General features: G+C 39.2%; 3 protein-coding genes across 5 annotated transcripts; 1 reads left to right on the top strand and 2 right to left on the bottom strand.

Moving 5' to 3' along the window:
• Positions 1-95: 95 nt before the first annotated feature.
• On the top strand, positions 96-6,196 carry bmb (brambleberry). The gene is made up of 13 exons (XM_042007235.1): positions 96-192; positions 1,269-1,522; positions 1,751-1,879; positions 1,963-2,148; positions 2,241-2,463; positions 3,588-3,704; positions 3,799-3,978; positions 4,162-4,368; positions 4,454-4,604; positions 5,366-5,418; positions 5,502-5,629; positions 5,699-5,820; positions 5,904-6,196. Exons 2-13 carry the CDS (start codon positions 1,271-1,273, stop codon positions 6,031-6,033), a joined length of 1,878 nt encoding a protein of 625 aa, XP_041863169.1. The 5' UTR covers positions 96-192; positions 1,269-1,270; the 3' UTR covers positions 6,034-6,196.
• A 220-nt stretch (positions 6,197-6,416) lies between these two features.
• LOC121653635 (GDP-L-fucose synthase-like) lies at positions 6,417-10,664 on the bottom strand. The gene is made up of 10 exons (XM_042007242.1): positions 10,583-10,664; positions 9,393-9,550; positions 9,186-9,300; positions 8,949-9,077; positions 8,777-8,850; positions 8,545-8,678; positions 8,051-8,182; positions 7,891-7,970; positions 7,355-7,454; positions 6,417-7,248 (listed from the first exon to the last, which is right to left on the bottom strand). The coding sequence occupies exons 2-10, from the start codon at positions 9,548-9,550 to the stop codon at positions 7,193-7,195; spliced, it is 978 nt and encodes a 325-aa protein (XP_041863176.1). The 5' UTR covers positions 10,583-10,664; the 3' UTR covers positions 6,417-7,192.
• A 1,557-nt stretch (positions 10,665-12,221) lies between these two features.
• LOC121653632 (leukocyte elastase inhibitor-like) lies at positions 12,222-20,888 on the bottom strand. 3 transcript variants are annotated; one of them, XM_042007238.1, is made up of 7 exons: positions 20,719-20,888; positions 15,438-15,626; positions 13,530-13,670; positions 13,325-13,442; positions 13,090-13,232; positions 12,814-12,981; positions 12,222-12,676 (listed from the first exon to the last, which is right to left on the bottom strand). In XM_042007238.1, the coding sequence occupies exons 1-7, from the start codon at positions 20,848-20,850 to the stop codon at positions 12,269-12,271; spliced, it is 1,299 nt and encodes a 432-aa protein (XP_041863172.1). In that variant the 5' UTR covers positions 20,851-20,888; the 3' UTR covers positions 12,222-12,268. The 3 variants fall into 3 exon arrangements, with proteins under 3 accessions (XP_041863172.1, XP_041863171.1, XP_041863170.1); XM_042007237.1 differs by lacking the exon at positions 20,719-20,888 and adding an exon at positions 15,963-16,217; XM_042007236.1 differs by lacking the exons at positions 12,222-12,676; positions 12,814-12,981; positions 13,090-13,232; ... (1 more) ...; positions 13,530-13,670; positions 15,438-15,626 and adding exons at positions 18,120-18,677; positions 18,793-18,960; positions 19,069-19,211; ... (1 more) ...; positions 19,509-19,649; positions 20,192-20,380 and having other exon boundaries at positions 20,719-20,886.
• Between the last annotated feature and the right edge of the window lie 1,747 nt (positions 20,889-22,635).

Raw genomic sequence — 22,635 nt, 5'->3', positions numbered from 1 at the left:
TTTTCGTGCCACAGGTTTAGGTTTTACGTGTAAACAAATTAAACACACACCAAGCTGGCCCATAAAATATGCGAGCAATGCCATTGGTTGCGTCTTCGCCGTACAGGGCGCAAATTTAGCTGTCATTTCAATCAGCTGTGTGCTGAGATCCGGAGGGGAGTCTGTTCTGAACCGCCCTGCAAAATAATACAGGTACGGGATACATGCTGTAGACATGTTTAAACATTTATACCATTGTGTGTGCGTGTGTTGATTTCTGGTTTTATTTTATTTTATTTCATCCGATACCCCCCCACGCCCAACTTTGTTCAAATTATCTGCGGGTTGGAAAAAAAATCTGTAGGTAAATCGGATGAAAACGCACGTTTTCATTATTAAACTAGTTTTGTCAGTAAACCTATGTTTATTATTCTTATTATCATTGATTTATGGCATTACGTGATGCTCGCAGAAGATTTTCTACTGCAGAGCAGACATGCCTGGACAAGCCTCAGTGCGGTCTTCATTTAAAAAGCGAATAAATAATTTTATATATTTATTTATTTTTATCCTGCTACCACACAAACAACTATTAATCCTTCGGACTTGCAAGACTTTATACAAATCAGATCCACAAAGCTGCATTTTACATAATCAAACGTCTTAATTGGTTATCATAATTACTCTGATATCGCCCCCTATTGGCTACATTCAGTAGTGATAATTTAGAAATATCTCCCTTTGTCCCAAAAGGATAGTTTCATTTTTAAATTTTTGTTTGTGCATGTCTTTAAATCTGAGGGCAAGGCATCAACGTTTAGTTTTATAAAACTTTTGTATTAAACAAAAGAGTTGTCCGCATCTATTATATAAATCTTTATTCCCATAAAGAGTATTTCCCTTCTGCTGTGGATGAAAAACTAAATTTGATCTTTTGAAATGTCATTTGTTTCTCCGTTCTTTCATTTTTATTTACATTTCGTAGTTTTATTATTTGCTTTTTTAAAGTGTTTTCTTATAATTCTAAGATATAATTATAATTTTAAGAGTTTTTTTTAATGGGAAAATTATTATTGACTTGCCGTAATTCTTTCTAAAAAAAAAAGAAAACACTAATTGGTGAACAGAATACCTTGTTACAGAAAGAACATATAATATATTATTCTTAATAAATAGAGCTACAGTACTGCATATGTGCCACAAACCTGTTACTGTAGGTCTGTTTTCAGATGAATATTAAAATCTTCATGCATGTCTTCTGTTTTTGTGTTCCCCTCCCTCGTATCCAGACATGGCCCACCTTCTGATCCACCACTTACACTTCATGCTGACTGTGTACATGCTGGCCTGTCCTGCAGTCAGCGGGCTGTTTGAGTGGTTGAGACACATGCAAGCACCTGCAGCATCGACTCCTTCACCTGAACCAGTCGCCCCCGCAAATCTTGCAAAGGATGCTCAGTTTGAGATGGCGACATCAGATGAGAAGTTTCTGGCTGAGGCAAAGCAGCTGGAGCTCAGCCCGTTAGACAGCTGTCATTACAGGGTAAACATGAGCCTTTTTAAGTTTTGGTGTTTTTCATCTTTAAGATGGAACAATCTTGATACCTACATGTTATTTGTAGCTGCTGCAGAAAACAATTGTAACTATTTTCTTCTACAACCAAAACAGTCTGAGATTAGATTTGGAAAAAGTAAAACTATACTGCAAAATATCTTCATATCAGATTTTGACACTGTTTGAAAATTTTAACAGCTTTGTGTGGCTTCATAGGTAATTGCTCAGTTGAAGTCAAGCTGTGAAAACCTCTCAGAGGAAAATCTTGCAAAGCTTGGAGTGGTGCTATTTAACTGCCAGGCAGAGATTGAGGGGCGTCGGACCTTCCCATGTACAGAGGAAATGGTAAAATATAGTATTATCATTTTGGAAAAGAGAAAAAAAATGCCCAAGTGTTTAAGTTTAGTAAATCCTGTTTTTTGTTTCAGACCATCAAAGAGTGCACATCAGACATGGATTCAGACACATGGAATGCTTACCACATAGTAAGCAACAGAGCGCGCTCCGTTTGCTATGCAACTCGCCAGCAGCTGTTTCGGCGCCGAGCAGAGCACACAGTCAATGCCCTCATCTCCACAGCCACCAGCCAGCTGGATGCAATGAAAGACCTGAAGGTACAGTCCCCCCCCCTCCCGGCTGCTTAAATCCGAAGCAGATTCTGCTCAGGTTCATTCAGCTGCTTGGATTGTGCTGTGTTTTAAACCAGGAGGGCCAGATGGAGTTAAAGGAGCTGACTGCTGCTTCGCTAGACAAGCTGCTGGAGGGACACAGCACCCTCCAGGTTCAGCAGGGGAAACTGCATGAAGGCCAAGAGCAAATGGAGAGCTCACTTCGGGAGAATCTGGAGCGTCTGGGTCAGGAAAAAGCCCTCATCGCCTCTGGACAGGAACTGGTTGCCCAGCTCATCCAGGGCATTACCAGGAGAATGGGTGAGAGCTTCATGTTCCTGAGTTTCTTTAATATGTCTTTATGAAAAATATATATTTTTTTAGTTGTCTTCCCTGAGCAGAAATTATACCTCATCCTAGTTTTATTCATGGAATTTGGAAATGCATAAACACGTTAATATTGCCCTACAGGAATTACATTACATCAACCGCCACATCACAGAACAACCAGATGGAACCTGTACTTTACCCTTCTGATCTGCGACAAATAGACCACAGAAATAAACTACACCAACATATTAACATCCATACAGAAATATCCTGGACATTTCTTGCAGCAACACAACTTATAGCTTCCCTGGAACATTTTTTCCTTAATCCTCCCTTTAAAAAATAAAAGAATGATGCATCTTTTAATTGATGACAGCCTCAATAAAGATGGAATAGATTTTTTTTCTTCCATGGAGTGTTTACATTTTCATTGAAATCATCAGATTTTTATTTTCTTTTTTCGTATTTAACTTTTCATACTGATTGTAGTACAAAGTGATGAACAAAATGCAACAAAATCCAATCCTATCCTGTCACTTATCCAGGGTTGGGCCACAAGGGCGGCAGCCTCAGCAGGGAACACGAACTAAAGGATTGTATTATAAACATTTAAAGAGCCATAATGCAAAATAAACTTTAAAAGTGAAAGCTTAAAAAAAAACATTTTTATCACGTCAGTAGTTATCAGAAAGCTCATTAGTGTTTACTCATTAATTTTAAGCCTCAAACTAGTGAGGAAGACATTTAAGCCTCTGAACAGTTTAAAAAGATGCAGAATTTTTTTTTAAGAGCAGAAGTATAAAATGTTCAGATGTGCAAATTAGGAGAGGAGTTCTCAGAAGAAATTAGGCCTTTAATGGCAGAGTTGACATCCCTCCTTTGCCATTAAATAACATTTAATGGCTCATCCCACCACAGTAGAACCACAGGTGAGATCATGGCAGGGCTAGATGATGTTCCTGAGAGGAACGTGGTAAATTGTAGGATATTTCTCCAGTCTCATGATATGTCTGATAGTATGTGTGAAAATGTTGACTGTTCTCTAAATGCTCAGCTTAAGCTCATCTTAATGTGAAAATAAATGTGTCACCAGCTGTTTATCTTCTGTTTTTCAGAAAATGTGAGTGAACGTCTGCAGATCCAAAGCTCAGAGGTACAGGACGGCCACAAGACGATTGTTGAGGATCTCGCAGATGTCAGACACCAAGCTAACGATATCCACAAAAAAATTGGTAAATGTTTACGTTTTTTTTCCTCTCATCTGTAATTGATGTAATTCCTCTATTACAAGACTTGAGCATTTTTCTTTAATCTGTATCTGAACAGACCACAGCATGTCGGAGTTTCTCCTGTACCAGGACCAGACCTCGCAGTACTACACTGACCTAATGAACAAGCTGGAGCACATGAACAGCACGCTGGGAGCAATGCTGCAGTACCTGGACAACATGCAGGGCCGGATAGAGGAGAGGCTCCACATGATCCAGGGCTACCTTGGCTGGGCAGGTGAGACATGAGGCCCACTGTGGAATATTCCCACTTTTATCTGCTTATTCTTCTGTTACAAAGACAAATTTTTATAAGTAAACATTTTTAAACCATTGCATAATCTTGTTTGGCAATGTAAAACATTACCACAGGTTTTTGGGAACCATTTTTTATTCATTTTTTTTTTATATATATTTACAGGTTTGAGTCTGACAGCCATGTGGACGTGCATCGCCCACACAGGCTACTTTGTGTTGTGTGCAGTCCTGCTGACGTTCCTACGCTGTCCGGGTTTCTCTCGGGCCATGCTTCTGCTCATGGTTCCCCTGAACGCGTTGGCTGAGGTCAACCAGCAGCCAGCACTGGATCTCAGCAGCCTCAGCCTGCTGCTGCTCACTTTGTCTCTGGGTAGAAACATCCAGCAGCTCACAGGAAAAGTAGAACATTTTCAGCATCCACATGCATTTGTCACAGCATTGTTTTACGTCTGCAGGTCACTGGTTTGTGAATCGGTTGTGGGCGTGCCTGCAGGTCAGAGGAAAGCAGAATGCGCCGCTGCCTCTCGCACCATGCAGCATCGTGGATCCACAGAAGGAGTCGGTGTTTGCAAGCCACTCATATCCACCATCTTCTACGCCAGAGAGGTGAGTCTCCAGAGTGCTTCATGATTGGCTTTGGTTGCTTTATGGTCATCTTAAAAAAAGAGTTTAATTAAAAGTGCAAAGCTTTTGTTAAGCTATTTTTTTAATTAAATAATAGCAAATATGCTTAATATTGACTGTCTGGGTCAAATAAATATAGCAACTTTTTCTGAAACACATTTAGAAACATATCACTAAAAATACAACACCTCGTGATGTCATCAAATGCTGCCATCTGAAGCTGAAGCTTAAAAATCTTGTTTGGTAACATAACTTTGCAAATGTGAATGTCATATTTTAAGATGCTATGGTTAATTTAGGATTCAGGAAACGATTTATTAATCAAAGAGGAAAATTGTTGCATTGCACTGCTGCTTTTAAAAAGGTTAAATACAAGATAAAGATAAAAAGAAAAATAAATGAAAGTAAGACACTGAATAAAATGCTGAATTAAGTAACTAATCCAATAAAGAGATCAACAAATAGATTATCATTACTGATTGACTCTACAGTGCTGAGTTATCGCTTCCTGTAAATGGATTTTGTGTTTTTGGTGAAGTCCAGTTTACCATCCATAAACACTCCTAGATATTTGTAGTCCTCCATAGTGTCCACATTTACTCCACTGATGGTGGTCTTGACCTCGTGTCCATGATGACTGTAGGTACAGTGATGTATAGGAGAGCTGCTCCAGGACACTCATTTTTTTTTCTCTGCTGTCCTAATTTATTTTTTGTATTGTCTTTTGTTTTTTTTGTCCATAGAAATGAGGACATCATGAAGCAGGACCTGCTAAGCCAGGACGACTTTTTATCAGGTAAGATTTCCATCCTGTACTTCATTCATACAAATACATTAATACCATTTCACATTTCCTCCTTTTTATGTACTTTTACACAGGTAACCTCTGCATATCAGCAGTATCTCCTTCTCGCAGGACACCAGTGCTGGAGTCCAGGTTTATGCCGACACCTGGTGCACTGAATCACTCAACTTCCAGACTATTTCCACAGCCAGTTTTTTCAAAGGTGAGGAAATCAACTACATTTTATTTAATATGCAAAGGAGGAAAAAACATTTATAATCCATATTTTCAGGATTTGATTGATGACATCCCCCCGAAGAACCTGGGACATGTTTTTGATGCAGTGAATGACTCTCATGATTTTGGAAACGACTCTAGAAGTGCGAGTCCCACCCTGTCGCTGGTCAGCACCAGGTCTGTATTTTAGATTCTATTAGACCTCAGAGAAATTGTGCACTTCGAGAAAAATGAATGTTTCTGTATCTCTGCTGTTGCAGCTCCCTGTCAGGCCGTCAGCTGTGCAACGGGATCACAAAAACAGGGAAAGCCTGCAAGAAAAGAGCCGTCCCAGGACAGGAGTACTGCAGAGTCCATGAAGGGGGGCTCACCTCATATGTTCAGTCCTGAAGTTCTCAACTTCTGAAGTTTTAGTATAAATCTCTGCAAAACATGAAATGTTCTTTGTACACTGAATTTGCAGGATTTGCTAAACAAACATGTCTGTAGATATTTTTAAGTGTTTTTCATATTTTATGTTTATTTTTAAATAAATAGTTTTTCTCTCTTTGGAGCTGTTCTAAGTCTCAACCTTAAACGTGACTCAAGATTCAGACAAGACGCTTTTTCAAAGGGTATCAGATATAAAATGTTTATTTTTGTCATAAAAAAGTCCAAACACCCACATCTATAACCTGCTGTTTATTAAATAAGGTAAATGTACACTACTCACAAAAACTTAGGGATATTTAGCTTTTTGTATGTCAGAATGTACTATAACCTTTACAAGCAAGTTTAATGTGCATGTGCAAATGTTTAAGTACTTGTTCCACAACATACTGTTCTCTAATAAGGTGATAAACCATTAAAATGTGTCTGAACGATGACTGCTGAACCTTCTGCTTCAATGACAGCTTGTATTTAAACAGTCCTCTTAACAGACTAATGACACATGACAGGCTCTTGACGTTGCACTCTTCCCACCACTGTTTGCTTGTATTTCAATAAATGGCATGAGATGAAGAAATTACCATTGTGCAACAACTTAATGGCCCTCATTCATATCCGTGTAGCATGAACTTTACATTTTCTGTAAAATTTCACCCAGAAGTCAAATATCTCTGTGGTGTACGTCCTGATATTTAAATTTACAAATCCTAAACCCTTCAATTATTTAGGAAAACCGAAAACAGATTTAAAAAGACAGTGATTGCTGGAATACTAAGTTGTGCCACCACCTGGATTTTAAGATAAACAGTTACTAGTTTAAGTGATTTAACATGGATAAAGTAAAAAAATCAACATAAGTAAATCACAGTGACTGTATTTTTTTTCCCCTCAAACCAAAAGAGAAACTGGTCTGCAATGACCGAGCAAACTTGAATGCAATGTAACAGTTTAATAAGACCACTTGAGTGACCATGAGGCTCAAACTGGCATATTTCCTGATGAGCCTTCTGCCTGTGGAGATGAAGCACTGCTTCTCTCCCAGTCCCTCCACCTGTTGGCACCATCAGCTTCAAACAGAATGGGACGGGCAGATTTGGTGTCAACTTGTTCATTTGATGTTTCACTTCCGTGCTGTGTCATAGTTGGCGACAAACCAATCACAGGTTTCTTTTAAAGCTGAAAAATGAGAACGAGAACGTCAGTGACAACAAGACGACTTGTGCAGTAAATCTAATCTTGCACACATCCAGAGTGATGTGCACACACAAGCAGGTCGCCCCACCTTGTTTGAAGGGTGTGAACTTGAAGTCTGGCAGGTACTGGTGCAGCTTTGCATTGCTGGCTGTTTTCTTGAACTGGCCATCTGCTTTACTGGTGTCATACTGAATATCAGAGTCAAGAAAAACTCAGCAACATTATGAAATTAACCAACAGCTTACATGAGAATCCTGACCCAAGTCTGAGATGTATGCCATTTAGCCGAACACAACAATGTTCAGAAAAGCATGAAAACTGAACTAGTAGGCAATAGTTTCCTAAGAAACAGTCTTAGCTGTTGCCAGAGGCCCATTATTAACAGATTTTGTTGACTTTACCATGTTTATACTGAAGAGAAAAAGGCATTAACAATTACCCACCCTTTAAAGGATGAGATATTTTATCTTAAGTCATGTTCTACAAAACAAAAACTGAATTTCATAGCATTCTGAAACAAATGCATGAAAGTTTGGATAGAAAATTGACTTCACAATGTAGAGTTTGATAAGTGTGCTGTACACAGTTTATAGACAAGGATAATCTGCATCATTCAAAGGATACAACTACTTCTCCTTTAAAGCCGAGGGATTCCACAACTGCATCTGCTGCTTCTTTGATGGACACTTCATCTTCTTCACCAACTGGAAACAAATGACACAGCATCATCATGAAATCTTACATTTAACCCCTAAAACTCAATATTCTGTGTGTGAGAACTCACCAGACAGAATGATTGGATCAACTTCAGGATACTTCCTCAGGACCCAGAGGAAGAGACGAGCCAAGTCCAAAGAGTAGATGAACTGTCGTCTGGGAGTGCCAGATCCCCAGACCATGAGAGGTTTCCCCTCCTCTAACCAACAAAACAATATTTAACTTCACAAGAGTCAATAACTTGTAGAAATACTTTATAACAAGTCATGCTTCTCAACCATGTCTTTAAGTTGCATGAGTCCAACAACCCAAAGAGTGTCGGCACAGATTATTACACCAGGATTGAACTGCTTCATAAAAGTTTTTTGTTTTGTTTTTGCAACTTGCAAATATTTGCAAATATTTTAATAATCAAGTGGAAATATTTTTTTGTATATTAAATATGTCTGCCAAGAAAAGTCAGACAAGTGAGTTTCCATTTACCAACAGACACATTGTCATTCATTCTCTTTTTAAAACTAATAAAAGCTGAGCCGTGTTAGGATGCATTGAGTGACTTACTTTGAGCAATGTATGCTTTATGTATGAGGCCTGGCAGCACATGGCCATCCTCTATGCTGAAGTTGTCATGAGGACCGAAAACATTTGTGGGAATAACAGCTGTATAGCAACGTCCGTACTGCTGGAAATAAGCCCTATAAAACACAATAAGAAAAACGTTCAAAACTCATGTAGCCAAAGAACTGTTGATATTTTCTTATGAATGAATGAATCCTGTAACATAGCAGCATACCTGTTGTGAACATCAATCATCCGTTTTGCGTAGGCATAACCGAAGTTGGACTCATGAGGTGGACCATTGTGGATCTAATGCAGAGACAATTTGTAAAAAAGTTACTTGCTGTTAATGAATTCACTGATTCATTCCAGCAATATAAAGGAAAGCACACATGTGTACATTTTACCATTGTCTCATCAATGGGATACGTTGTTTTATCAGGAAAGATGCAGGTGGATAAACAGGAAACAACCTTGACTGCACCCACTTCATGTGCAGCCTGCAGCACGTTATCATTGATGTAGATGTTGTTTCTCTGGAGAAGACAGAAACATCAGCAGCATCATAGAACAGGTCTGAATATGGGTTAACATATCCTAACATTATGATCAGCAGAGACAACAGGGGAAGACCTTCTTCATACCCAAAAGTCCAGGTTGTACTTCATGTTCTTGAAAAGCCCTCCCACCATAGCAGCCAGGTGTATGACGTGGGTCGGCCGATGTTTCTCAAACACAGCCCGTGTCTCCTCCATGTTCCTGAGGAGGGACCAACAGCACATTAATATATTAAATGTTCAAATTTGTAAACATTTTTGTGTAGTTGTGTCAAGAAAAGGGTCGGTTCTCACATGAGGTTGGCATCTTTGGAGGACATAAATATCCATTCTTCTCCCTCCTTGGCGCTTTCCTCCTCTTTAACCACATGTTGTATGGCCCTTCCCACCAAACCCGACCCTCCTGTCACTAAAACCTTCATTGGAGCTGCACAATCACCCTGACAGTTCATCTAAAACACAGCACGACACACAGTTAACATAGGCATAATGCAACAGAACAGGATGACTGTGTATGAAATTAAGAAGTGATATTTTGTGCAAATTTACTAAACAGAATATAAAACTGCCCAGAAGACAAGGGTCAAGATGCCAAAGGAAGAAGGAGGCCTAAGAAATATATAATCCAGGGAGACGCAAATGACAAAACTGGACCAAAAGAAAAAAAGAAAAGTTCATATAATAAAACAGAAGATATTTTCACTAATGATCATTAACTTGACAATTTCAGAAAACACACACACACAGCAAAACAAGAGATTATATATATATATATATATATATATATATATAAATTCTGTGCCTCGTTCACACCATAAAAAAGTCTCAAAATATTCTATAAAGAGAGATGACAATAAGCAGTAGCAGATACAAACCCATGAGATATACAGCTACAAAAGCTGTCTCAGATATCATTGTTTTAATCTTTTCTCCTATCTCACAAATACAGGCGGTGACAGTTTATTCTGGTAGTGTCAACAGGTGGGTGTAGCAGCTTTACTCTATTTGCTTTGTTGAGGGATAAGGTAAATGACACGTCATTCATCATCTCAGGTGAGTGAAAAAATTATTTTACAAGCTCCAAAGTTATATCCCTAATAAAAGTATAGATTTTCTCAAATCAATTGAGTAGAAAACAATCAAACTTATTTCAAGGCTTCTAACTTACAATTACGAACCGCAATTTTATTTATATTTCAGCCACACTATTCACATCCGTGAGTTCGTTCCTGCTTTTCATTGAAAGAGACAAGTAAAACCAGTCTAACAAGCTACCCTTAGTAGCCCAAGTTTGTGCTTGCTAGCAGACAACCGCTGTCACATTGACTGTCACATTGTAGTGAATGCTATATTAATATAGCTGGAAAAAAATTAAAATATAACATAATCATAAGTGTGGTTTAGTTTTCCCACTTGTGACGCCAAAAAGCAATAAACAATGCGTGCAGAGAGTTGTATTAGTATTTCAAATCGCAGTTTCTTACCGGTGTTCTCCAACGAGCAACGTTCAGACCGGAAGTGATTAGCCGACGTCAAAAAAAAGCTGAACGTGAAACTATGTTTCCGGTCATGCCTTTCAAAATAAAGTTTAACTTAATGTCCCCCCAAAGTGTTCCATTTAGTCATTTTACGTGTAGCTTTCGCCTCGTGATTTGATTAATAATTAATGATGGAATAGTCTATTTTTAGAGCATTATTTTAATTTTATACCGTACCATTGCCTTGTACTAGGACATATAGTACAAGGCAATGCAGCATGTAATTTACTTCTTTATGTTTTCATGTTGTTTATCATAATGCAGCTTTCTTACAGCATCCCACGTGGGTGATAATATTTGTTGTTCAAACTGTTTAAATTTTATAAGGAGGATGTGAAAGTAATAAAACTAAAAGATGTGATGACTGTGAAATAGCTAATAACTCTGGAGAAACAATGATAAAACTTGTGATCTGGCTCAAAGTAAGTTATTTTGTCAAGCAGTGGTAACGCCCCGTATGGTAACAGGAACGGAGTTACTTTATTTAAAGAGTAATGCGTTAGAGTATAAGTTACTGACAAAAGTAACAGCGTTCCACTAACGCGTTACTAAGTAAATAACTGCTGCTTAGACTATAATTGGTTGTTTGCTTTATTTAAGCTTCAGTTTTTACATTAGATAACCAATTTATTTGTAATAATTAGTTCATAATCTTCCAATATCTAGACTCTTTCTTTGAAAGAACTAACTTACACGTGATATCCTTTTCCCAGTCTGCCCCTGCCTCGCACAAATCAAAATATTTCTAGACCCAACTTCGCATCTATGCACCTAGCAGGTTTTATAATTTCACAAACAAAAAGTATTTGCTTTAGTGAAAAATATACTTGCTGCTTTTTGAATTAGTATCAACATAGTCTTGAATTAGAAAACTAGGAAATATTCTGCATTTTGTTCCCATCATTCAAGATGAATGCATGCAGCAGGTGTTTGTGTAGAAACAAAAAAAACTATTATTTTTATTTCTATTTATATGCATTTTCAATGCTTCTTCTGGCCCCGCTGTAATGTGTTTAATGTTTTATGTACAGCACTTCGAATTGTCTGGAACATTAAATGTGCTGTACAAATTAACTTGCCTATCGCAACAATGGATGCTCACACCCTCTGGCGGACAGAAGAAGCAATGCAACACCTAACATTTTTATTTTTCAATGCAGAATCAGTCTTAATGGGGCCAACCAAAGTTGAGTTATCAACCTTCGTTCACACTTAATTTGCTTCTGATCATCATTCAAAAGAAAGGTTTAGCTACTGTTTCTATGCTGCAAGAGACCTTTGCATTTTACAGTATTAGAGTGTTTGACATAGTATTAAAATAATCTCAAGAATTGTGTAACAGTGAAAACCAGTCTGTAAAGAAGAAACATTGCCTTAACACTGAAACAAGTATTAAATCGCAATTATATTAATATAAGTATTTTTTTCCCTGGAATATATTTTTTAGGCAAATTAACACGAAGAACCACCTATTAACTCAACCCAAACTAGTTTTTTTTAAGTTTATTGGGACAAGCAGTCAAAGGCACAAGGTTTTTCAATTAAAGCATAACAGGAATGAAAGGCTTTATTTACGTAGTGTTTCAATTTTTTTTATTTCAGTTGGTCCATCATCGTCCTCAGCTGGTTTTTCTACTGAGGAGAAGAGAACCTGCCGAGGAAGAGGATGGACTTGGTCTTGTTGTGCCTGATGAAGAACAGGAAGGGGTGATCTGCAGTGAAGTGTTCCTCCCTCAACATGCAGAAAGCTATCATGCCAGCTGTGGCTGCAGCTGCTTCTGTGCCCTCTTCATTCACCTCCACAAAGGCCTTGTGGGCCACTGTAGACAAGAAGAGTCCCCCATCGCCATTCATGCCGGACAGGTCAGCCTTGGCTGCACTGAACACGTCTGCCATGCCCATCTGAGCCAGAGGCTCGTTCAGCTCATAGTCTTCCTCCAGCTTGAACTTTGGCAGATGGATCAAGACTTCTGAGTGGGTGTCCATGTTATCTCTGTTGGTCCATTCATTCAGCCTCTCCTGCGTCAGCTCCTTCTCCAGCTGCAACAGAGTGAATACGATGATTCTCTTGCTCATATATATATATATATATATATAACTTTTGAAGCTCCTGCTTCAGCGTCATTTACTAAAATAAAAAAAAAATCTACGTAGGAAATTGTTTCTTGGATGCACACCTTCAGCAGAGGGTCAGAGCCGTCTGTGGACTCCTGAGGCAGCAGGATGAACATGCTGAGCTCCTCATCCACGTACGGCAGCTCCAGGATCTGCAGACCGTGATCAGCGATGTAGTTGTATGGCAGCTTCTTCATCTGGTACATCATCTGGACTGTCTTTGTCTCATTCTGACAGAGAAGGAACAGAATATTGGGGTGATTGGATTGTGTTAGAACATCTGTATTAAGCTTCTGAACATCTGTGTGGGTTTCTACTATATCATTATTAGTTGTTACCTGGTTGACTTTAAATGTCATCTCTTTGGTGTTTGCTACATCAAAACGGTTCATCCAATTTCCCTTGAAGTAAATTGCATTGACCAGAGCCAATCTGGTCATTGCAGTGACTGTTCCTGGCTTTAGCAGGTCTTTTATCTTATCTGAAAGGAGATCCACAGATAAAGAAATACATTTTCTTTTATTTTAATCAGGTGCAATTCCTTGATTGACAACTTAAGCTGCGTATTCTAACTTTCTGTCTGCTGCTCCACCCAGGTGTTGATCTCAGCTCTGCAGGCCTCTGGAGCGCCGATGAAATCAACAGCCTTCAGGTCTGCCTGGTAGTATTTCAGTGTGGCTTCCAGGAATTTCTGCAGTGAGCAAATAACAGCTCATTTAATCAGTCTTAGCACAAATTAATCCAGTCAGAATATTTCATAAGCAATCTAAAAAATTACAGGGAGAAACTTGGAGGTGTTTTCTCCATAAAGACGGTTGGCTAGTTTCAGGATGTAGGATGCAGACGGGGAGTTGATGTCGGCGTTGAGACTCTGGAAATCCGCATGGACGATGTCTTCGCTTGATTTGAAGGAGAGGGCCTGAATTGAATGTGAAAGTAAAAAGGTTATATTAGAAAAAAATAAGGACAAATCCCCCAAATAACACACAATCTCAATATTCTTTGGATGTTTTGTGGACTATTTGAGTAGTTAATGTATTCGACTGGTCATAAACCGAGGAAATGGCACATCTCCAACACAGAGGCTATTAATCACAATAAGAGAAAAATATTAACAAAGAGCAGCATTTTCTGGATTTAAGCTTTTCAGGGTCAACTGAAATACAGAAATTTAAAAATTGCTCAATAAACAAATTGATGTTCCAATAAATTATACAACAAAATGTTAAAAATTGTGTTTTCATTAAGAAACCTATAAAACATGACCCAAATTTATATATTCCTTGAACATTCTCTACAATCCGAGAGCAGCAGCTACAGTGGACAGGACAGGAAAGAAGGAAGTGAAACAGTGTTTCGGGTAATGCTCTTCGAATTTTAGCTGTGACCTTAAGTGGAACATTAAAAACAGTTTTCATCTCAACGATTCAGGCAACGTTCTCTAAACATCACAGCCAGCTTTACCAGAACCTAAAGCCTGTTAGTTGTGCAGGTCTGCAGCTGGAACAATCCAAACTATATTTTGATCAAATAAAATCAGTGATTGTGTGATTTTCCAGCTAAAAGAGATGATCCTGTAGAGTCTCCTGCTGAAATTCAGCCATTTCTGTCAACGTAAAACCTTCATTTCGCTCCCACAGCCTCACTCTGCAGAGCCAGGCAGCCATGCAGGAAGCTCTGCCTGCCCCAGCAGCTTTGACCTGCTCAGCCTTGACTGACCAATGGACGAGGATCTGGCCCAAGACACGCCTTTAAAGGCCGGCACTCATTTACGTTTGATTTATTTGATTTACTTATTTACCAGGACAGTGCATATTAACAACCTGTAATATGCCAGAATTAGCCAAGGACTAGTTTTCATCTTTAGTCCTGTTGGCCAGTTGTACAGTGACACCCTAGGTAAAAAATAAAATGGTATAAACAATAGATGACAATAAAATACAACAGTATTATTAAAACTGTGTTAGACCATTACAGAGTAGCAGCAGCAGAGAAGTAATATGAGACAAAGGGTTAAAGCTCAGTGAAATTTGTAATGAAAAGAAGCATAGTTATAAGCACATGCAGCAACAAAACGGTTAGTAAAAGCAGCAATATGAGTATCCTGTACATCAGTAAAGCAGGTTAAAACATGTTAGATGCAGAGTAAGAAGCATTAATATTATTAGCTTAAAACATACAATTACAGCTTACAAAAAAGTACAGGAAAATAAAAAATACACATGCACAACTAAAACCCAAGATGGCAGCAGCAGAGGTTCAGGTCTGATTAGTGACAAACCAATGTTTTAACAAAAAATAAAAAAAATCACAAAATAAATCAATTGAACTGAAAAAAATAGAGATATTAACATTAAATTCATTTAAAAACAGCTAAAAATGACAAAAGAAGTATACATTTGTGTCAAGTTTGATAGGTTTCTTAATGTAAAAACTATTTTTTATGTTTTGTTGTATAATTTATTCGATTTGTTTATTGAGACATTTTTATATTTCTGTATTTATTTTTTTTTATTTTGGCAGTTTCAGTCCTCCATACCGGTGACCTTACATGTAGTCAGCGAATAGACACACCTCAGATACGGAAACACATGAGTAAAAGGACAAGCTGGATGAACATTTTGTATTAGCTTTAAGTTCACAGAGGGTTTCAGCTGATAGGGTGATGGTGTGACAGTGTGCTGACCTTTGCCATCTGAGCAGCAGTGTCTCCTTTAGCCCCCAGGTAAACCATCGCCAGGGCTGAGCTGATGCTCAACGGAGAAACGAAGATGTTTCCAGTAGGATTTGCTTGGCTCAAAGTGCGGAGCAACTCCAAGGAGAACTCTGTATTTGAGCTGCTGATGGCTGCCATGTCTGATAATGTGGTTTTTTTCTGTTGATGTTGGAGAAAAACATTTCTGGCATGCTAAATATCCTTAGAAAATGTAAAACATAGTATTACACAAAGCAACTCAAAACACTTCTTTACAGTGATAGTCAGCAGAAACAAAAGGACAGAAAGCAGGTAAAACAATTTCTGTGATAGCCTCATTATTAAATATATACAAGACTCAGAATCACCTAAACTGTATGTGCTCTAAACCCGTCTGCAGATGGTAATAAATCTGCATGTTACCTGAACCCAGTGAATATTTGGGAGCAACTTTCTAACACGGTGCGCGTGCTGCTTGTCTTTAAAAAACCCATGATTACTGTACATTTGCCGTACCTGATCCCACTGTTGAAGAACTCGCGCAAACTCGGATGCACTCTGTGTGTAAGAAACTGAAACCAAAAGAAATAAAGAGACAGAAATCCCCCTGAGAACTGAACGTGTTTCCCCCGGACCACCGCTGCTCATCGAGTCTCTCACACTGTGGACTGACTGGAATCCAGTTTGTGCGTGGGACGCGTGATTGGGCGTCACCGACTGTGACTAAACATCAGGCTTTGCGCTGAGGAAGGAAAAATGCAACCGGCTGCGCTGCTGGAGTTGTTTGCAGAGCAGTAAATATTGCTGCGCCACATCTAACTATCGCGACATTTGTGGCAAATCTCATATTTTATTTCCCCAATAATGATTACTCTAATTATGTTTTTTGCTGTTTAATGCGAGCTCCGTCGGGGCTTTAGAAGGCTTTGTTCCGAGCTTTTGAAATTCTGCACAGCCCCACCCAGTCTCCAAAATGTCCCCACAATTACTTTCCTGTCCGTCTTTATGACTAAATTTCGTATTATAAAACAAATTTTGTGAGTGCCTGTTTATGTGTGAGTGCATCAGTCAGCCATAACATCATGACCACTGACAGTTAAAGTGAAAACCAACCATCAGTGTGTTGGAAGTAGAAAACAATGGGTGACTTGCAGTGATCCCCAACCATGGTCCTCAAGGCCTGCTATCCAGTAGGTCTTAGATGTCTTCCTGCTGCAACACACCTGATTCAAATTAAATGGATCTCTGACAAGCTCTGCACAAGCCTGCTACCTAGCCATTTATTCAAATCAGGTGTGTTGAAGCAGGGCAACATTGAAAGTCCACAGGACAGTGGGCGTTGGAGACCAGAGTTGGGGATCCCTGGATTGGGAGACCTAGCAGGGGTGGATCTAGATGATGGCCAGGGTGGCACTGACTACCACTGAATTCTGACTGGAAACCCCAGGTACCACCTCTGACGAATGACAGATCACTGCAGGAGGAGGACAGAAATGTCTTTCCAGACAGTATTGATACACAAGTTTGAAGTAAAATTTTAAAGTTTTTTCCTAATTAGTCATTGTTTAAAATTATTTACATCTGGCTGTAGATTTCTAGAAGAGATTTTAGTCTCTGTGCAAGTACAACTAGTAATGTTACTTGAGATTATCAAGCTAATGTAAGACAGAAGCTATGTAGCAGGGCTTATCTAGTTAAATGGTAGCACTAGATTAGATACAGTAGGGAAAGTAGTCAGGGTCAGGGAGCCCACGCTGATCTCTGTCCACTTCCCATGCTGAGGAAGACATGAAACCAGGATGCATTATGGGGAAAAGACAAGCCAGCTGGGAGTGTGATGTGTGGTGTATAAAGAGCAACATTTTCTGGGTTTGAGCTTTTCAGGGTCAGCTGGTTTCATGAAGTGTAACTCCTATTCTGACAGTTTTTTATCAGCTTCTGCTTTAGAGCAAACAATACATATCTTGTTCCAGAGACATTTAATGAGGTCAAAGTACATGTGACCTTACATGTAGTCAGTGCCTCTCCCTAGACACACCCCTCTGTTTACAGAAACACACCCATTCATTTAAGATGAATGCATGCAGCCGTACCTATGTTCATGCAATACTGTAGAAACTTAATGATAACTAAAAGAGTATGATTTTGTTTCTCTTTATATTTATTTGAATGCTTCTTCTGCCCCCCACTGTAATGTGTTTAATGTTTTATGTAAAGCACTTCGAATTGTCTTAAACATTAAATGTCTGTACAAATGAACTTGCCTATCACTACTACAGATGCTCATGCCCTTTGGTGGACAGAAGGAGAAATGCAACACCTAACATTTTTACTTTGACTGCAGAAGCAGTCTTACTGAGGCCAACCAAAGTTGAGTTAACAACCTCCGTTTACAATTAATTTGTTTCTGATCATCATTCAAAAGAAAGGTTTAGCTACTGTTTCTATGCTGCAAGAGAGACTTTGCATTTTACAGTATTAGTATGTGTTTGACATAATATTAAAAAATAATCACAAGAAATGTGTAACAGTGAAAACCAGTCTGTAAAGAAGAAACATTGCCTTAACACTGAAACAAGTATTAAATCAATGTTATATTAATTTAAGTATTTTTTCCCTGGAATATATTTTTTTTAGGTAAATTAACACAAAGAACCATTTATTAACTCAACCCAAACTAAACTTTTTCAGTGTTTATTGGAATAAGCAGTCAAAGATACAAGGTTTTTCAATTAAAGCATAACAGGAATGAAAGGCTTTATTTACTTTGTGTTTCTTTTTTTTTTATTTCAGTTGGTCCATCATCGTCCTCAGCTGGTTTTTCTACTGAGGAGAAGAGAACCTGCCGAGAAAGAGGATGGACTTGGTCTTGTTGTGCCTGATGAAGAAGAGGAAGGGGTGATCCGCTGTGAAGTGTTCCTCCCTCAACATGCAGAAATTTGCTATGCCGGCTGTGGCTGCAGCTGCTTCTGTGCCCTCTTCATTCACCTCCACAAAGGCCTTGTGGGCCACTGTAGACAAGAAGAGTCCCCCATCGCCATTCATGCCAGACAGGTCAGCCTTGGCTGCACTGAACACGTCTGCCATGCCCATCTGAGCCAGAGGCTCGTTCAGCTCATAGTCTTCCTCCAGCTTGAACTTTGGCAGATGGATCAAGACTTCTGAGTGGGTGTCCATGTTATCTCTGTTGGTCCATTCATTCAGCCTCTCCTGCGTCAGCTCCTTCTCCAGCTGCAACAGAGTGAATACGATGATTCTCTTGCTCATAACTTTTGAAGCTCCTGCTTCAGCGTCATTTACTAAAATAAAAAAAATCTATGTGGGAAATTGTTTCTGGGATGCACACCTTCAGCAGAGGGTCAGAGCCGTCTGTGGACTCCTGAGGCAGCAGGATGAACATGCTGAGCTCCTCATCCACGTACGGCAGCTCCAGGATCTGCAGACCGTGATCAGGGATGTAGTTGTATGGCAGCTTCTTCATCTGGTACATCATCTGGACTGTCTTTGTCTCATTCTGACAGAGAAGGAACAGAATATTGGGGTGATTGGATTGTATTAGAACATCTGTATTAAGCTTCTGAACATCTGTGTGGGTTTCTACTATATCAATATTAGTTGTTACCTGGTTGACTTTAAATGTCATCTCTTTGGTGTTTGCTACATCAAAACGGTTCATCCAATTTCCCTTGAAGTAAATTGCATTGACCAGAGCCAATCTGGTCATTGCAGTGACTGTTCCTGGCTTTAGCAGGTCTTTTATCTTATCTGAAAGGAGATCCACAGATAAAGAAATACATTTTCTTTTATTTTAATCAGGTGCAATTCCTTGATTGACAACTTAAGCTGCGTATTCTAACTTTCTGTCTGCTGCTCCACCCAGGTGTTGATCTCAGCTCTGCAGGCCTCTGGAGCGCCGATGAAATCAACAGCCTTCAGGTCTGCCTGGTAGTATTTCAGTGTGGCTTCCAGGAATTTCTGCAGTGAGCAAATAACAGCTCATTTAATCAGTCTTAGCACAAATTAATCCAGTCAGAATATTTCATAAGCAATCTAAAAAATTACGGGGAGAAACTTGGAGGTGTTTTCTCCATAAAGACGGTTGGCTAGTTTCAGGATGTAGGATGCAGACGGGGAGTTGATGTCGGCGTTGAGACTCTGGAAATCCGCATGGACGATGTCTTCGCTTGATTTGAAGGAGAGGGCCTGAATTGAATGTGAAAGTAAAAAGGTTATATTAAGAAAAAAATAAAGAAAAATCCCCCAAATAACACACAATCTCAATATTATTTTGATTGTTTTGTGGATTATTTGAGTAGTTAATGTATTCAACTGGTCATAAATTGAGGAAATGGCACATCTCCAACACAGAGCCTATTAATCACAATAAGAGAAAAACATGAACAAAGAGCAGCATTTTCTAGATTTGAGCTTTTCAGGGTCAACTGGTTTCATGAAGTGTAACTACTCTTCTGCCAGTTTTTATCAGCTTCTGCTTTAGAGCAAACAATACATATCTTGTTCCAGAGGCATTTAATGAGTTCAAAGTACAGGTGACCTTACATGTAGTCAGCGCCTCTCCCTAGACACACCTCTTAGTTTACAGAAACAAATCCAAATGAAACAAGTGCCGACTGTCTGATCTCACCATGTGCTTTAGAGAAAAAGGACACGCTGGATGAACATTTTGTATTATATGTTCACCGAGGGTTTCAGCTGATCGGGTGATGGTGTGACAATGTGCTGACCTTTGCCATCTGAGCAGCAGTGTCTCCTTTAGCCCCCAGGTAAACCATCGCCAGGGCTGAGCTGATGCTCAACGGAGAAACGAAGATGTTTCCAGTAGGATTTGCTTGGCTCAAAGTGCGGAGCAACTCCAAGGAGAACTCTGTGTTTGAGCTGCTGATGGCTGCCATGTCTGATGATGTGGTTTTTTTCTGTTGATGTAGGAGAAAAACATTTCTGGCATGCTAAATATCCTTAGAAAATGTAAAACATAGTATTACACAAAGCAACTCAAAACACTTCTTTCCAGTGATAGTCAGCAGAAACAAAAGGACAGAAAGCAGGTAAAGCAATTCCTGTGATAGCCTCATTATTAAATATATACAAGACTCAGAATCACCTAAGCAGGACATGCTCTAAACCCGTCTGCAAATGGTAATAAATATGCATATGTCACCTAAACCCAATGAATATTTGGGTGTAATTTTCCAACACAGTACACATGCTGTTCTTCCAATCAAAAGCCATGATTACTGTACATTTGCCGTACCTGATCCCCCTCTTTAAGAACTCGCACAAACACGGATGCACTCAATGTATTAGAAACTGAAACCAAAAGAAATAAAGAGACAGAAATCCCCCTGAGGACTGAACGTGTTTCCCTTGGACCACCGCTGCTCATCGAATCTCTCACACTGTGGACTGACTGGAATCCAGTTTGTGGGTGGGACGCGTGATTGGGCGATAAGTCACCGACTGTGACTAAACATCAGGCTTTGTGCTGAGGAAGGAAAACATGCAACCAGCTGCACTGCTGGAGTTGTTTGCAGAGCAGTAAATATTGCTGCGTCACATCTAACTGTCGCAACATTTGTGGCAAATGTCAGTATCTCTTATTTCCCCCCATAATTATTACTCTAATTCAATTTTTTGCTGTTTAATGCGAGCTCAGTCGGGGCTTTAGAAATCTTTGTTCCGAGCTTTTGAAATTCTGCACAGCCCCACCCAGTCTCCAAAATGTCCCCACAATTACTTTCCTGTCCGTCTTTATGACTAAATTTCGTATTATAAAACAAATTTTGTGAGTGCCTGTTTATGTGTGAGTGCATCAGTCAGCCATAACATCATGACCACTGACAGTTAAAGTGAAAACCAATCATCAGTGTGTTGGAAGTAGAAAACAATGGGTGACTTGCAGTGATCCCCAACCATGGTCCTCAAGGCCTGCTATCCAGTAGGTCTTAGATGTCTCCCTGCTGCAACACACCTGATTCAAATTAAATGGATCTCTGACAAGCTCTGCACAAGTCTGCTACCTAGCCATTTATTCAAATCAGGTGTGTTGAAGCAGGGCAACATTGAAAGTCCGCAGGACAACATTGAAAGTCCGCAGGACAGTGGGCGTTGGAGACCGGAGTTGGGGATCCCTGGATTGGGAGACCTAGCAGGGGTGGATCTAGATGGTGGCCAGGGTGGCACTGACTACCACTGAATTCTGATTGGAAACCCCAGGTACCACCTCTGATGAATGACACATCACTGCAGGAGGAGGACAGAAATGTCTTTCCAGACATTATTGATACACAAGTTTGAAGAAAAATTTTAAGCAAGTGATGTTGTCTTAAAACAAAATAGGAGTGTTTTATTAAAGTGTTGTAATGTTGACTGAGCATAAGCCAGAGGTGAAAACCAGTTGTTGTATGAGATATATGTATATATGTGAGTCACATTTCCATCTCATTGATGAAAGTTCTGTGTGTAATCGTTATCAATGTCCATAAATGATCCTAGAGGTTGAACTTATAAATGAATATAGAAATAATTATAGTCTTTCCTGTTGTTGCAGTATTCATTCTTCACTTTCTTATGCTTATTGATAATTTAGTCTGGAGTTTTTATAGTTTTCATTTTTTTTATTTACATTTCTTTTTCTTTTTTTTTTTTTTAAACTGTATTGAAGCATAGTGTGTAATAGAGCTTTTGTATGAACATTGACAGCCAGCCAGCATTTTGGTCTGGCTCTTGGGTGAACTCTGCCTGTACCCTATAATGCCTGCCTGTTTCTGAGACCTACTGCATAATTTTTTTAGCTAAAACTTTGCACAAATTTCTGACCCTTGGTGGATACTTTTTGCACTACAAAGATTCTGACCTATAACATGGCTAAAAACTGTACTTACATGCAAATGAACGGTGACTGTGCTGGACTAGCGACCTATCCAGGGTTTACCCTGCCTCTCACCTGCTCCAACCTCCTTGTGACCATGAATTGGAAGCAGTATAGAGAATGATGAATGTATGTAAATTGTTTTTGTTTATTCTTGTTTAACATTCAATTAAAGAGCCAAATAAAGCCTCACAGTGAAAAATAAAATAAAATAAAATAAAATGAATAAATAAATAAAAATCCGCCCCAAATTTTTTTTTATGCCCGTTATTTCTTAGGTATAATTGGCCAAACTTTAAT

Source organism: Melanotaenia boesemani, chromosome 14 (genome assembly GCF_017639745.1).
Source record: "Melanotaenia boesemani isolate fMelBoe1 chromosome 14, fMelBoe1.pri, whole genome shotgun sequence".
Taxonomy (NCBI): domain Eukaryota; kingdom Metazoa; phylum Chordata; class Actinopteri; order Atheriniformes; family Melanotaeniidae; genus Melanotaenia; species Melanotaenia boesemani.
The sequence above is the reverse complement of the archived record's forward strand: the minus strand, read 5'-3'. Positions and strand labels throughout refer to the sequence as shown.

Bases quoted from the DNA above. Each gene is read 5' to 3' on its own strand.
- bmb (XM_042007235.1), top strand. From the start codon at position 1,271: ATGGCCCACCTTCTGATCCACCACTTACACTTCATGCTGACTGTGTAC. The intron at 2,464-3,587 runs GTGAGAGCTTCA...TCTGTTTTTCAG, and splicing joins GGGCATTACCAGGAGAATGG to AAAATGTGAGTGAACGTCTG. The intron at 4,605-5,365 runs GTGAGTCTCCAG...TTTTGTCCATAG, and splicing joins CCATCTTCTACGCCAGAGAG to AAATGAGGACATCATGAAGC.
- LOC121653635 (XM_042007242.1), bottom strand. From the start codon at position 9,550: ATGAACTGTCAGGGTGATTGTGCAGCTCCAATGAAGGTTTTAGTGACA. The intron at 8,851-8,948 runs GTAAAATGTACA...TCTCTGCATTAG, and splicing joins ATCCCATTGATGAGACAATG to ATCCACAATGGTCCACCTCA. The intron at 7,249-7,354 runs GTGGGGCGACCT...CTCATTTTTCAG, and splicing joins GTTCACACCCTTCAAACAAG to CTTTAAAAGAAACCTGTGAT.
- LOC121653632 (XM_042007238.1), bottom strand. From the start codon at position 20,850: ATGAGCAGCGGTGGTCCAAGGGAAACACGTTCAGTCCTCAGGGGGATT. The intron at 13,443-13,529 runs GTAATTTTTTAG...TGCTCACTGCAG, and splicing joins ACACCTCCAAGTTTCTCCCT to AAATTCCTGGAAGCCACACT. The intron at 12,982-13,089 runs GTAACAACTAAT...CTTCTCTGTCAG, and splicing joins TGACATTTAAAGTCAACCAG to AATGAGACAAAGACAGTCCA.